Source organism: Streptopelia decaocto (genome assembly GCF_964273445.1).
Source record: "Streptopelia decaocto genome assembly, chromosome: 1".
NCBI classification, from domain to species: Eukaryota; Metazoa; Chordata; class Aves; order Columbiformes; family Columbidae; genus Streptopelia; species Streptopelia decaocto.
Window position 1 is genome coordinate 144,250,818 of NC_138663.1, and position 16,363 is coordinate 144,267,180.

Sequence of the window (16,363 nt, forward strand, 5' to 3'; positions counted from 1 at the left end):
CACTCTCCATCAAGGCATCACCTATGAAAACCACTGCAGCCATCACATTTTGAGTCATTTACATTTTTGTATAAGCATGTTTTGTACAGCGTGTCCTAGAAGGCAAGCCACACAAATATAATGCAAAGAGACAAGCAATCTGTTGGAGCAGTGCAGCTGTTTCGTGACAATGATCACTGGTAACTCAGGCTCTGTACAAAAGTAGTTCCACAGATCTCAAGAGGATACGTATAAAACGTTGAAGAGGAGGCACTTCCTCCATGTTTCCATGACTTTATGAAATCCATGACCTGCCTCAGTTAATTAAGTTCGCACATTCCCTGAGGAATTGCTGCTCTCAGGTCCAAGCAACATGGGTATCTGCCTAGATAGTAAACATTCCTCCCTTCCTGGGTACTTTGCTTCTCCTGCTTTAATCTCATATTTCCTTCCCCCACAATGGTTCCTTCTCTTTCTTCTCTTTGTCCCTTTTCTTCCACCTTCTGAGATCGCGCAGGGAGCAGAGAGACTGAGCGTGAGATCTCTGCACTAATTCCAGTGGGGAATTAGGCAGAGAGAGAAGAAGGTCTTAACGGGTCAGATGAGAAAGCTCAGAATGGGAAATAATTCATGGGGTAGCGCAAGGAGCGCAACAGGGAAGAGAGACTGGAAGGAAGAGAATAGAGACAAAATGAAAGAGAAGCAGAGAGAGAGATTTAGGAAAGGGACAAGGTGAGAGGAAAATTAACTGGAAATGGATCTGAAAGTACTGTAAAGGAAAGACAGAAAGGAAGATAAGTGTTAAATAAGGGAACAAAAGTGACAGAACCTGAGAAAAATATATTAAGGATTTTTCTGTGAGTGCTGCATGTTGCCTGATAGGAAACATGGCCCCAAATAACCAAGAAAAAGATAAAGAAAGGCTTGCTGGCTATTCAGTATAATTTTTCAGGGTGGGAGAATAGGTGAGGCATAGTTTTGGGGCAGAGAGTCTGGTGATTTGATGCTTTATGAGGAATAGGAAAATACACTGACTGTATTTCATGTGTATTTACAATCTTGCTGCTAGATTTTTGAATATTTTTACATACATTTATGTGTGTGATGTGGCTGTGGAGTTCACAGTTTTATACTAAAGGTGTGTATTGACCAAAACCTGTAAAAATGTCACTCTTGGTAGAAAAGCAGAGCTGAGAAAACAGCCTTGTCGTGCCTGGTGAGCACTCTGCAGAGGTGAAAGCAGAAGGTGGTACAGCACTGGCAGCTTAATTGTGATTTGGCAACGTTTTGTCTACATGTTGAAATTTTCAGTACTGGCTTTGCAGATGACAAGTTTGGGCTTAATGTTTTGCACCATGAGTAATTCAGTTTAGTCCATTTTGGAGGTGGATTAAAATAAATCACACAAAGGCAGCAGTAGAAGAGAATAATTCACTTAGAGAGCGAGGTGAGCTAAGTGCGTGAGCGAAAAACAACTGTTTTGCTTTAAAAATCCACCCTCAAACTGATTTTATAATAGCTTCCCTGTGTAGAGAAGCCTTTAGTTCCCTTGCAGTACTGGGAGCCCACATCAGGACTTAGGCACTGAGCAAGCCATTGCTATGGAGCTGGAGTTGCATAAAACTTCAAGCAAGCTGTGAGCCTTGAAAGGAGCTCCACACACCTCCAATTTGAAGAAAATATCACAGGGTTATTTCTTTCTTTCTTTCTTTCTCTCTCTTCATTTTTATTTCAAATGCTTTAATCTGCCCAGGATCCCCAGGCACTTGCATTTCACAGCATGCCAGGAGGAGTATCCCCGGGGCCTTGCTCTTCCATATTTTTGTGCATCACCCCACAGCTTCCTTGTGTTGGCTTGGCTGGAAAAAAGGTCTGAGTGGGTGTAATAACAGATTGTTGCCCTAAATCATAAAGAGCAGAAGCCCTTACCTCTGGGCTGGAGTAATGCGAGGGCTTGCTGCCGTCACTCTCGCTGGAGCTGCTTTCGCTCTCGGAGTCAGACTCGGAGCTGGTCTCGGATTCACTGGAGCTGCTGCTGCTCGACCCCTTGCTGGAGAGTCCTGAGGCTCGGGTGTTGGATGGTGGCACCACCAGGCTGCCAGCCCCACACGCAGCCCACCGGGGAGGGGAGAGGGAACAGAAGGAAACAAGAACACAAAAAACCCCCATGTAACACGATGGCGTTTTAGGGAGCATACCTGTCTGAAAGCCTGTGAGCTTGTCTCTGCCGCTAACAAATGGCCTTTGCCACCTCTTCGTCATCTGAGAGATCAGGTTTTTACTTCAGCTTGTCCCTTTTCTTATTCAAAAGATATTTTAGGATATATTTTAAATACCAAATGTTAAAAAAAATAGAGTCCAGAAAGCAGTCTTACAGTGCCTAATGAACACTCTGCACAGAGGTGAAAGCTGGAGATGGAAAAAGTGAACAGTTAAGAAACTGAGTTGAACTCTGCAGTATTGGTCATTTATAAGTAGTAAGAGCAATAACAATAAAAATAATAATATATCCTCACTGGAGCTTCCAACCCCCATCTTTTGTTCTGCACACTTTTTCACCTACCCATAAATGATGTGGTTACCTGTATATACCATCCTGATATCGACAACTGCAAGATCTAAGACTCTGATCCTGCAAAAACTTGAAAAGCTCAGGCTTGTATTTTTGCATGTCAGCAGTGCCGTGCTGTCAGCAGAGCTACTTGCCATCTCAAAAGTTATGTTTGCATGCAAGTGTTTGTATTATCAGGCCTGACAGCAGAAGAAATGTATACTTTCCTGAAATAGTTGACCATGCATATTAAAAATATCACAGTCATAAAGACTTGAGTGTGAAATGTCCTATTAAGTCATCCAGCTTATTCCCCAGGCCATGGAAGATTGTTCCCTATAGCAGGGTGCATTTTCTAGTGAGTTGTCCAATTTGATTTTAAATGACTTGAATGCAGCTTTTACTTTTACCCCTGGGAAACTTCTCTGCAAACTAACCCAAATTCCACTGTCAGAAATTTCTCAACCTGAAGTTGCCCTTTTAAAATTTATTGTTGTTACTTATTATTTCATCCTATTACTAATAGTTACTATGATAAATTGTCCTCCTCCCTTTTTGCTTTCACGTATTTGCAGACTGTTTTCCTGCCCTACTTCAGTCATCTTTCAGACAAGACCTTACACATCTACTTCTTCTGATCTTTCTTTGTAAGTCATTATCTCCAGGGATATGGGATCATTTTTATGGCTCTTTTCTGAACTCATTCCAATTTGTCTATATCTCTCTGATAACAGGACGCCCAAAACAGAGTGCAGTATTATAGATGGGTTCTCACTAGAGCCCTACAATGAAGGGCTATTACGTTCCTGCTCCTCAATGCATTTCTTCTGTAAACATATACCCGAGTTGTGATGGAATATATAGCCCATTAACAGTCCTACATCTCTTTCAACACTGCTTTCTCTAGAATTTGTCCACTGATAGCTACTTTTTAGATTATTTTCTTCCAGAGAGATTAGCTTGCTCTTTTTTTTTTTTCCTTCATACCAGATCTCATTTTCTTCTTTACCACGCATGCTTCTAGCTCCTTTTGATTTATTTCTCTGCCCTCAGAGCTGTCTGCAGCAACTTCTAATTTAGTATCAAACGCAAACTTAATTAAATGGTTATTCACTTCCTTTTCCAGATCATTAATGAGACTGTTAAATAAACCCCACACAAAACAGACCGGCACCCTAATAACTATCTCTTCCCAACTCCATTCACCAGTGTTTATTATTATCCGTGTTTATGCTCCATCAGTCCAATACTGTGGCTAACGCAACATGATCTCGGAGATGCATTTTGTGAGAAATAATATCTAATAATTAATTACAGTTCTGCTATGTTGCACCCAGTGAATTGTCTTTACCTGCTAATGGTGCATTTCATTCCTGAAAACTCGTACCTGACACCTGACAGAAGCCACATAGGACAGGCAATTTCTGGGGCTTTGAAAGGAGGCCAGGCCATCAGAGATGCAGTTTCAAATCCATGATTCCCCATGGCTGCCTCCCCTAACATATGCCAACCTTTCCCCACTGGACCACCTGTCTTGCACAAGCCAGTACTCCCACCACATTGCTTTTATTTATAGCATCCCCCTTGCCTTTTGCTAGGAAGCAGCACAGCTGCCCATGGCTTTCTTGCTCCAGAGAGCCTCTGGTTGCTTGAGGAACTGTGCCACTGTTGGAGAGCCTTCTGCACCTTGCAAGGCGCAGCAGGGCCAGATGGTGCAGGAAACCTCACCTGTGATCTCACCTCACTAATTAAGTAAAACAAACGGGAGAGGGAGGATCTGACATCCATGTATATTTGACCTGTATTTCCATCCTTGTAACCATCAAGCAGTAGAGAGAGGCAACAGTAAAAGCTCATGCTATGTTACAATAGGACAAGGGGTAATGGTTTTAAACTAAATGAGGGAAGATTCAGGTGAGACATGAGGAAGTAATTTTTTACACTGAGGATGGTGAAACACTGGCCCAGGTTTCCCAGAGAGGTGGGAGATGCCCCATCCCTGGAGACATTCCAGGCCAGGCTGGACGGGGCTCTGAGCAACTCGATCTAGTTGCAGATGTCCCTGCTCATCGCACGGGGGTTGGAGTAGGTGACCTTTGATGGTCCCTTCCAATGCAGACTATTCTATGATTCTATAATTCTATACTCCAGCAGGATAGCTCAGTGCTACACGCATGTTTGCAGAAGTACCTGTCAGCTCTTTGGAGGCTTAGCGGTCTGTCATCATGCCTGGACATTAAATATACCAATTACAACTAGTGCTTTTAAAAAATCCACGCTCTGCTATTTTTGCTGTTATTCATGATGTCTCTTTGTCTATTCAGGTAGGTGTGGTAAACACAAGATTTTTGGGCACTCACTTCTATAACAGCTTTAAGGCACAGAGGTGCCTGAAACAGAAACAGCTTGAAGTTTGTAAAAATTTCCCTTCCCAGAGAAGGAAAATTGATGCTTTGTTAACTGCTTTGGGACAATACAGTTTTTCCACTTATTGCACAGTAAATTCTAGAAATAAGTTGCTCACTTATATTAACAGATTACAGTCAATCCCTTGCTAATAAAATAGTGAGAGCTATAGGAAGGCTATTGTCTGTAGGTTTTCTGGTTTTGATTTTTTTCCTTCATTTTTTTTTTCTTAAGGGAACATGAAAAGGTAACTGCCTTTTCTGACAGTGTAGCTTGGGGAATGCTTTTGACAGTGTCCGACTCTGATGGATTTCCAATCCTCTCCACATCATTGTGACTGTTGCCTGAAAAGTTCTTCAACATCACAAAACATCTGCACATTTATGTCCTGCCCCTAGTGACTGTGGTCTTAATTTTTAAACCATCATTTTTGTTTGGCATCGACTGAAGTATTCAGAATTGCTGAACAGGGGATGAGGGAGAAAAAAACCCCACAGTAATATTTCTTTCCTGTTGTGACATGAAATATTTTTCTAGGCTGCTGAATAGAAATTGTTACTACAGCTATAGATATAAAATACAACTGTTGGACTCTTCACAAACATCTGGAAATCTATGTTTGCTGCTCTAATGGTAGCCAATATACTACAAAAAATTAACAACATTACAATATTTTCCATTTTATGCTGATACTGTTGAAGTCTCCTGTGCCACTTCTACTTTTTCCATTTTAAATATAGCATATTCTTATAAGGATCCTCATGCTATTATAGTGGCCAGAGTGAAAACAGCTACATGTTTCTTCATGCATTCTTATTAAAAAATGACCATTATTTTAAATTGGTGACTTCCATTTTGGACTGATCTTTCTAAAGTATGTAAGCAAGATCACACAGTCAAAATAAAAAATCGATTTACATTTTAATGACTGTGGCACATAACATTTGTGCATATTTTGCTACTGGCTTATGCCCTAGAATTAATTACTACATCATAGAAATGATATTTTTATTTTAAGCAATTAAACAACAATTTGGATAAGAACCACTTTTCTTTAAAGCCCTTGATCAGAACATGCAATCTCTGACTTAAGAGAGAGTAAATGCCTTGTAAAGTTGCCAGAAGTTCAGTAATGAGACCACTTAAAAACCAACACACCATCCGAAGTTTCTGATCAGATATCTCCCATCATCCTGGTTTCATGGGACTTGGGCACCTAAATACCATTCAAGTCTCCAACAGCCTATTTTCCTGCACAACTCAGATGTCCTGGTTCAGAAACACAGCGATTTGGGGAGATGAATATTTCTTCTCTGCTCAAACTAAGTTGTGATGCAAGTTGAGAGGTGGAGTTACCTGACTCCCTGGAGGAGCCTGAGATGTTAGTTGTGGTGGGACTTGTTATTAGCTCCATCAGACTGCATGGCCATGGCCAGCCTTTGAACAACACCAAGGTGGTTTAAACATTTGTGGGGCAAAGTGCAGACATTTTCTATTCAGTCAGTGGAGAGAGATTCCCAAATCAGATTGCCTCAGTGGCCCTCAGGAGACCTCTTGAGGTTAATCACACTGGATCTGGGTCCTACTCTATGCTTCATATTAAGCTGCTGCTTAGAGCTGCACGACTTTCCATGATAATAAATCATGGTGTTCAGCACTGGCCATGAGAAGTTCCTGGGCAGGTAAGCATTCGCTGCATTGCAGGAGTTCAGTCTCTGCATTTCATAGGCAGACAGCATGGATGCCTGAACAAGGTACAAGACAGATGTAGTTTGTTACCAATTATTCGGTGACAATAATAAATGGATTCAAAAGAGAAAAATCCCTCCAATCCTGAAGAATTTGTGATCCAATTGTTCAATGCGTTACAAGATGAAGGCACTTTATACCCACTTTACACAGGTAGGAATGATTACCAAGAATGCAAGGCAAGGGAGGATGAGGCCTTGAAGAAAAGGCTGTGCCAAGAAAACATATCAGAGTGAGCCTCTGAAATACTTTTCCAGCCACAACAAAGGCTAGGCAAATGCTCATGCTTCGTATTTTGGAGACCAGTCAGTCTGTGTAATTTCACTTTGCAAGAATTGTATCCAGAGCCTTCTTATCAAAAAGCTCAGTAACACTATCAGACACTATCTGCTATATTTGTTTTTGTGTCTGAAGATGGGACAATATTTAGCCAGTGTCATGTTCATAGCTGTGATCATCTATTTTTCTTCTAAATCTCAGCCTACGGTACCATCTACCAAGCACTGCGCAACTACCAAGTGGTTCAGGCTCCCCATATGAAAGAAGAATGCAACAATTAGTGTGAAGAGCTGACCTGAATAAAAAAATGACACAATTAGGAATCACATTGTCAACAATGAGAGGTAAACATGGAGAAGGTGATCTGAATTCATAGATGCCACAAACGTCAGAGAAAATCCTAGGAAAGGCTGCATGAATGCTTGCAGTATTTGAAATACCCAGAAAATCTATCACTGTCTGGAAGATCAAGGCCAATTGTGGGAAAACAATACTCTGAAACAGACACCACTCCCATGGCTGGTATAAACTGTCATAGCCCCACTGACTTCAATTGGGACACATTGATTTAAATCCAACAGTAAATCTGACCAAGACTCTGAAATGACATTTCAAACTCAGGGATGAAAACATATTCCATGGTTTAAAGAAGCTCTGTTGGCAGAGTCCATATTTTTCCTCCAGATTAAAGTATCTGAAACACCACTTCCTTCTTCCCTTGAAGCCAAGCTAAAACCCAGCAAAGGTCTTCTATGGAAATACCCTTTATCCTTTTGTTGTGAGAAGCAATTCCACACAGTGCTTCCTCAAAGCACAAACTGAGAACATCGTGCCAAGATCTGTATAATTATCTTTGCTACTTGGCACTGAAGATGTTGCATATCTCCCATGCACACAGTAGGGAATTCCTGTGTCGATAATTGTGAATGAATCACAGAAGCAACAGAAATGCCCACTTCTTGCTGCTGTCCCTGTGTATTTTTCAAATTCTGTTTCAGCAGAGACATCTGAAGCATGCTTACCACTAGGGTCTATCCTGGACTTGCAGATCAGGCTGTCCCAGTGTTGTAACAGAACATATGGGGATATTTTCTGAGGCAACTCTAGAATGCCAAGAAACAGCACCATAAGGATAGCCTACAGAATGAATGCAGATGCCGTCCATTTGTTTCAGGCCAAAATCATGCTGAGTAAAGGGAGGTGATACCACAAACTCTAGAATATGCACCCGTCCGAGGACAGCCAGATAACCTCCATGGTTTAAAATATGAAGGCTGGTACTGTACTTAAAGTACAAATGTGAGTGTAAGGAGCCTCTGCTCTAGTCTCACCTGTGCCATGTCAAGTCTGAATCACCAGATCAGCCAGTCCTTCCAGGGCTTCAGTCACCACCATAAATGGGGATGACTGAACTTGCCTACCATCAGTGTGTTAGGAGACGTCCTTCATTGTTCTTTAAAAAGCACTTGGATATCCTTGTTCCAAACACAGGATGGAAGTGACACAAATTTATGTTTTTGTACCTTTGCTAACTGAGAGCATGAAACCAATTAACTGCCTGAGTTCTTTACAGTTACCCATTGTGAAAAACTATTGTTCACTAACAAAAAAAAAAGCAGCTAGCCCTGCCATGATCCGCTCTTCGAGCTGGAACACACAAAAAAAAATGAGGCTGGGCACTTCCCTTTCTCCAGGTAAACGATTTCCCAGGAGTCTATTAATATCTTTAGGAAACAGAGAAATGTTTTCATATCTATAATAGATGAGGTATGAAATGTGAGTCATGATGAGTGAGAGTCCTGGAGGTTATTTGGCTTGTCACAATATATAATGCTTCTGTGAAAGCACTGCATTACCTTAGCCGCACCACCTTTGCACAGCGCAACTAATAAAGCACAGCTGCCAACAACAGAGTTCATAGACTCCACCTGTATTTTAACACTGTCCTTGGGAGTTGCTTAAGTAGTTTGTGCTGACAAGACTACAAGTATCATCTTATAATGCAAACCTAAGGTAAATCGGGTCTCTTCAGAGAGTCAGGTGTGCCCTGTGTGATTGCAGCTTAATTGCCAGAATAGTCACCAAAGAAAAGCAATTTGATAGGAAAGGCTGTTTAGAAAAACAAGCTATGAAGCTCAGACACACACGCATACAAAAAACCCTCAAGGAAATTCAGTCTGACAACAGGGTATCTCTTAAGGACTGGATGATACTGGAAGCAGCAAAATCACAGCTCCCACCTTGAAGGAATATGGTAGGAAAGGGAAAACCACTGAAAAAAAAAACTTGGCTGAAAAAACCCTCCCAACATACAACGCTACATAACAATTAATAGTGACATCTCTGTATAAATAGCTCTGTCAGAAGGAGCATGTACTGGGATATCTGAGATGAAAGGGTCCAATAGACCTGGAGCAGCATTAGCGTGGGGATGAAGTGATCCGTCAGTGGGCTGACAGCTGTGTGAGAAGCCTGGTGCCAGATCCCAGTGTATGCTTTCCACCGCTGCCAAGTGTTTGCTTGTCGCTCCAGATAAATGGAGCATCAGCAGTGTTTTATTTGACCTGCTCGCAAGAAAAATAAAGCAACTCTGACTTCCTCGGTGTGTTTGTCGTTGACCTTGCATCAGCTGAATACAAGAAGGGACACTCCCCGGTCCAGAAAAGTTAACCCTTTAGTAGAAGAGGAGGGCTAGAGTCCTTTTACCTTGGTAGTATAATTAGTCTCTTAATGGCTCGAAGTACAGTGACTTGAAAAGGAAAAGTGACAGGCACAGCCTATGTGTCCTACACTATCCTTGGAACATGCCCTTGGCCAATGGCCTGGAGAATGATGAACAGCTTTGAGAATAGCCTGTGAACAGCCACCCTCCTGTCTCCAGTGAGAAATCAGGAAACCATTTCTACAGAGACTTTTTTGGGGAAAAGGGAGGGCAGAAATGAATGCTAAATGGATGAAGTTGTTGAGAAGATTCAGTCAGACAACATCACTTCTGATTTCCCCCTGAGACCAAAGGCAATGGCTTTTGTGTGTTTTCCTTCATATGTACCTCAGAAATTTTATTTTTCTCTCTTTTCTTCATCAGTTTGGTCATGTTAGGAACTTTCTATTTGAGATTCCCTCTGTTTTCTGGTCGAGACCAGCTTCTGCCTCTGGGTTGAAATCAGACAGTCTTTGAATTACATGTCTGGAAGTGAATGTAGAACACATGCTTTTTTTTGACCTTTAATGACCTCACTATGTGAAGGTTCTCCTTCATGGTGGCTAAAAGTGACAACCATACTCCAGAAGCAACATTACTCAAAGGACTCTCTTGGGAGGTATACCCTTTCCTCTTCTCCTCTAGGAATCTAGCCCTCACATCAGATCTTTTTTTCATTGCAAAAGGCCCAGGGAAGGGTAAGAAACCTAGACAGACTTTGCAAGAAGGAAAAAGGACTCCTTTGAGCACTTGTACATATATGATACTAGTGGCTGAAACTGTGGTCAGGCATAGTTTTTCCATATCAAATAATACCGAAGCTTTGGATGTCTTTCTGGCACTCATTTACTCCTTGTAATAACCAAGTGTGTTCTTCTGGACACTGCTACTTTCCAATCTTTCCCTTTTCTACCTGTCTCCCCACATCGCTTTGAGGAAGTTCCTTACCTGGCAGCATCAGGAGTTGCTGCATACAATTGTCAGTGGTCTCCAGAGAACATGAGTTCATTTGCCCAAGGGAGATCAGATTAATCAGCTTCACTGAAGAAGGTAAATACCACTAGAGATGAGCTCTGTTCCACTTCCTGTTAAAACGTGTTAAAAACATGCCTGCATTTTTTTGGATTGCCTGGTAAAGTCAGATACAGAACAGCAGCTCAGGGCTCAGCTGTCAGAAGGTCTCATTGGAGTGGGTTAATGTGAAAGTAAAATGCCATGAAGCTCTGCACAAGTTCTTTTGGTCACAGGGAAGCACCCAAGATGCTGAATCCTACTATTTGAAGAATGACTTCTGGACCTTCAAGAGAGAGGAAGAGCTTCATAGGGGTCCCTTTTTCACAAAATCTTGATGTCACATATGACAGCTAATCCCTGTGCTTTGGCAAAATAAAAAATAGGAAGCTACACCTGAAATCAATGAAAATAGGAAGAAAGGCTCTAATTTAATGAGGGGTGAATGGAAATACAGAGTGTAAACAGTGACAAGGAATAAGGACTTTTTAAAGGTCAACTGGATGGTCACCTGAACACTTCAATCAAGCCAGTTTTCTGACTTTGTGAACAAATAAGTTTTGTGACTCAATAGTCAGGAGTCCACCTATTGTGCAGGGCTTAAAAAGACTAAAAAAGAATGCAGCTGAGTTAAATCATGGGAGAATAGGACCCTCTTGGGCAGATCTTGATATAGCTGGCAAGTGGGGTTGAGGATAGCAGGTTGGTAGACACACAGTATTTCTGTCCCTAATTTACAAGGGGGCCTCACTTCAGCACTCAAAAATGCTGTCTGGAGATTCCTACCTCCCTTGGGAATCTAGGATAGTAAGGATTGCTTAAACAGGATGCCTGGTATGCCCAACACTATGTGCCTTGTAATCTGTATGGGAAGCATGGAAGGTTTAGTTCAGACTCTTCTTCATAATTTCCCTTTCAGGGTTCAGTCAGCTCTCTCCATGTGTCCTAAAGACTGGAGGTGGATGCAATATGAAGATCTATATCCACTCTCAGCTCAGTACTCCACTGTTTCAAAAGAGAACTACTAAAAGCTGGTCCCCTGTCAGATTCAATGATAGCAGTACTACTCATCTCAGGAATAGATCCTCCACTAACATTGTGAAGGTGATTCCAGTGGCTTGGTCTTTGGTGGGGAAGGTGACAACCCGCTGGTAGAGAAGTTGTGAAGATAAAGGCAAAAAAACCCCAAAGCATTGGAACAGATCATCATTGATGATATGGAACATCAGTCATGTTAGTTTCAGAAACTAGGTTAGGCAAAGAAGCAATGCAAAGAGTTCTGTAGAGTGGCATCAATCCACCATCCTCAGAATGTCTCCTCAGTATAATTTGATACCACTTGTCTGGAAATTAGCCTGGGTGTTGCTTTTCTTCCCTTATTTCCTAAATCATGAAGTATAGATGTATTTCTAGCCAAGAAAATGGCAATTTTGGCTTGTGAGTGACAGCTTCATCAAGCCGCAGAAGACAACCATCACAGTACAGACCAAGAAAATCCTTGTCTGCACTGGCCTACCATCACCTTATTTCAGAGTTACTGTCAACATAACTCATGTCGTGCACAGCCTTTTGTGATTTTCAGACACGGCTGTACCTCGCTTCAGCCCGGCAGTCTTTTGCCTCCGTCAGCAGGGCCATGCCTGCGGTTCTGCCTTGCAAGACCTCTCGCTAAGCTCCCAGAGTCCAAATACAGATGAACTTGTGCAGATAAAATTGCTAACTACCGTAATGGCTGTCCAAATGGGTGCAATAAATTTCAGCGTGAGACAAACTCTCTCAGGTTTTACTGACTCTTAATGTTGCTGCTGCCAGCTTTAGTGTTACTCTTTGACTCAAGCCATATTCTGTTGTCTCCCAAAGGTCTTTTCGGCCCGTCAGCTCTAATCAATATGCTGCTTTGAGAAGGAGCTTGCTTTAAGTAGGTTGGCTCACCATAAAGAAGCATATAAAGAAAATTTGACTTCTACTCCTTGTCAGCATATATCACTCCCCATGCAGAGCAGCATTTAGATGGTCTGTTAGTTGAATCCAAGTGCTCGCTTTTATATGTTTCAAGAAATGACAAATGCCTGGAAAAAATGCATAGTTGTTCTACAGAAGACATTAGGCAGACTCAGGAATGGCAAGCAGAACAGATAATAAAGACCAGAATTGTAGCAGAGAGGATGTTAAAAGCTAATTAGTTTGAGATTATTTTAAGTCTTGTAAAAGGTTCTTCTATTCTCCATTCTGATGTAAGTGTAGCCTGTTTTCCAGCAACCTGCAAAACTATTTTAGTACGTTTTTAGCAAGAGTTGCCCAGGATGTTCTGTTTACCTATTATTGACATACCAGCTCAAAATAAAGGATGCTTGTCAAATATTCAGTTGTCAAATATTTACCTGTGGTGCAGCCTCAGGTTTTCAGTGGTCTAAGCCACTGAGAAAAAAACTTCTCCCATTCTGATGAGGCTCAGATTCTTGACCCCTTGTTCTGGCTTAGTAGCATCACATTTTACAGCTTGGATTGGAGTACCCAGAAGCACTCATGAAGAGCAGGAATGGTTTGTCTAGTGACAGTATCAGGATCTGACCCACTGTACCACGGCAATATGGTGTGCAGATACTTATGAAGGATTTTAAAATAAGAGAGTGGCCCCTACTAGTAACCTTTACTGTGTATTCCTCAATTATAATGTATTAAGATGGCCTGTGGAAAACAATGAATATATAAGATAAGCACAAATATATAAATCTATGTTAAGATAGAATTATATAAATTGCACTTTACAATTCAAAGGAAAAAACAAATGTGAATTGAATCCTTCATTAGATGTCATCCATAGAGAGCAAACTTGAGGTTTGTTCATACACACACAGATGATGAGAGGAGGCAGAAATAAATTACAAAGCAAATATAATTTTATTTGCTTTATTAATCTAGAATGCGGTACCAACATGTCTGGGCTCAGCGTCTCCCCAGCTGCAGCCTCCTGCAGGATGTTATCAATCCTGTATTTCTGTGAAATGTGTTACCAACTAGTAGGAAAAGCACTAGAATTGTATGACATTTTAATAAAAAAAAATGGTCTTACACCATGCTGTGTCCTTATGTAGTTAAACTTATATCTTCCAATATACCTTTCAATCCATATCTCATATGTTTTGTTGTTCATTAACTGCCATGCATCTTTTTATGTTTCTTATGATATTACAATATCACTAAGGCATGCCTAGATGCCTTTGCGTATTCTTCAATGTATCTTTTGTTCTCCCTGCCTCTCCCAGGAAGGCAGAATGGAAATACACACATGATAGTGGGGAGAGGCTTTGAACACAAGACCTATGGGGAGAGACTGAGGGAGCTGGGGTTGTTTAGTCAGAAGAAGAGGAGGCTTAGAGGTGACCTCATCACTCTCTATAATTACCCGAAGGGAAGTTACAGCCAGGTGGGGATTGGTCTCTTCTCCCAGGCAGTTAGCAATAGGACAAGGGGGCACGGGCTTAAACTCTGCCAGGGGAAATTTAGGCTGGATATTAGAAAGAAATTCTGTACAGAGAGAGTGGTCAGGCATTGGAATGGCCTGCCCAGGGAGGTGGTGGACTCACCGTCCCTGGAGGTTTTTAAACTGAGATTGGACATGGCACTTAGTGCCATGATCTAGTAAATGGACTGGAGTTGGACCAAGGGTTGGACTTGATGATCTCTGAGGTCTTTTCCAACCTAGCTGATTCTGTGTGATTCTGTGATTCTGTGTGAGAGGGCACAGGAACAGGGGGAAATATTGCTCATCAGTACTGCTTCTCCCTCCCAGTGTCACAAGCTGTTGCTGCCTTCTTCTTTTCTCTGCCTCTAGGCTATTAATAACAGTGCCCTTCTGGCACTCTGGTCTTCCTGCAGGATCTCAAACACCTCTCTGCCTGCCTGAGGTCCTGCATGGTCTAGGATGTGCGGCGTGAAGCGGTGGGCCTCTTAGGAGCATGAACTTACATCTAGCACCACAGAGACTGTTAAAGGTGTAGGGGTCAACATGTGTTGCTGCTAGCAGCTCAGTGCCCAGCTGTGAGGATATATATTCAATATTTCTTTAAGAGTGTATCAGGTCATTTGCCTGCAGCTGGGAAACAGCTGGGGGGAAAGCGGAAGATCTGCACAAGAGCTCTGTGGAGAGGATAAGATGGACAGACAGGTTTCCAGGAGAGTATGTGTTTCCATAGTCAGTGCAGCAAGAAAGTACCTCTTTGGGATTTTTTACGACCTTGACGTGACTCTAAACCCTGCTAGACAAGCCTCAGCTTGGGGAGAAAGATCAAGTGTTGGGTCTTTGCCATTAGCTTAGACACTGGGGAAAAGGCTAGATGACCTTGTTGATAACCAGTTTGAAGACTCAAGCAGGTCTTCAGACAGTTTTATTAATCATAAAAGTCATTAAAAATAGACAATTCCTCAGGGGCAAAGAAAAAATAAAAGCTCAGAAGAACTAATCAGGACAGGCATCTCCCATTCCTAAGAGCACTCTGTCTGCATTCTGTGCACAGAACTGAAAAGGAATACTCAGGAGTGAAACTCCCAAGCAATATAACCAAATGCTTTCTCAGGGAAGGGGCAAGCCCTTTCTTATGGACTTAAGACTGCAGTATAGGAAGATATTTATGAGCTTTGTGCACAGCTCAGAGACACTGAACTTTAAGACAGTTGACTCCAAGGCTTGCAGGTCACACCCAGAATCATCAAGAGAGTTTTCCCCTTTGCCTTTGTGCTTGGCTTTTCCCCTCTCACTTTTGTTCTTTGCCCATGCCTCTCCATTTTCCCCTTATCTTTCCCTTTTCTCCTTGCACTACCTTTTTTTTTTTTTTGTAAATAGGCAGGGATAACACTTAGTTGCTTCTATGCCACTGTCCAGTGGCTGTGCTCTGTCACAGCAGTCTTTAGCTGCCTTTCCCATATGAATCTGTCAGGCCTTTAAAGATGTCTTACATATCTTAGGGCTTCTCAAGTGACTTCAGGTGCCTGTGCTAAGGTACCTGAATCCCTTCTTAACTTTGTCGCCTCACAGTTGTGAAGAAATCCTTCCAAAGCAGCCCAAATGTAAAACAAAGCATAAAATATATAAACTTTCCCACCCAAATCAGCTTTATAGGAATGTTGACTGCAAAACACAATGGTTTAAATGTAGGCATGCATTTCTATTATTTTAACTGGAAGGGTTTCAATGGTGAAAAAAAATGTGGGTGAAGAATATAAGGCAGGCAAAAAAGAGGATGGAGAAAAATTGTAGGTGATGGGAAGAAGTTGCAGAGCCTGTTTTTCTGTGGTCTGTGGGGCAGGTGAATGATGCAGAACTTCTACCCAGCAAGGTGCCTCCCTGCAACACTAGACATCATTTTTTGACTTCCATGGCCCTGGCTTGGGAAGACTTGGGCGAGACTCCACTCACCAGTACAAGCAAAGAGCATCAATTGTCTGGAAAGCCACTTGGCAGACAAGGCCCTGAGGGTCCTGATGGACACCAAGTTTCCCATCCACTAGCAACGTTCCCTCACAGCAAAGGGAGCCAACAGCATCCCAGGCTGCAGTAGGAAGAGTGCTGCCAGCAGGTGGAGGAAGATGATCCTTCCTCTCTGAAGTACTGGATCTAGGTCAGGGCACCCCAATACAAGTGAGACATGAAGCATCCCCAGCAAAGTGCCATGAAGATGATTTAGGGA

General features: G+C 42.1%; 1 protein-coding gene across 1 annotated transcript in view; it reads right to left on the bottom strand.

Annotated features, from left to right (window-relative positions):
• Positions 1–16,363, bottom strand: part of AFF3 (ALF transcription elongation factor 3) — a gene marked incomplete at its 3' end in the record, with an annotated part of 327,228 nt that overhangs the window by 45,530 nt on the left and 265,335 nt on the right. The window contains exon 10 of the mRNA XM_082057341.1: positions 1,909–2,074. Coding sequence (XP_081913467.1) covers positions 1,909–2,074 — 166 coding nt within the window. The remainder of the gene's footprint in view (positions 1–1,908; positions 2,075–16,363) is intronic.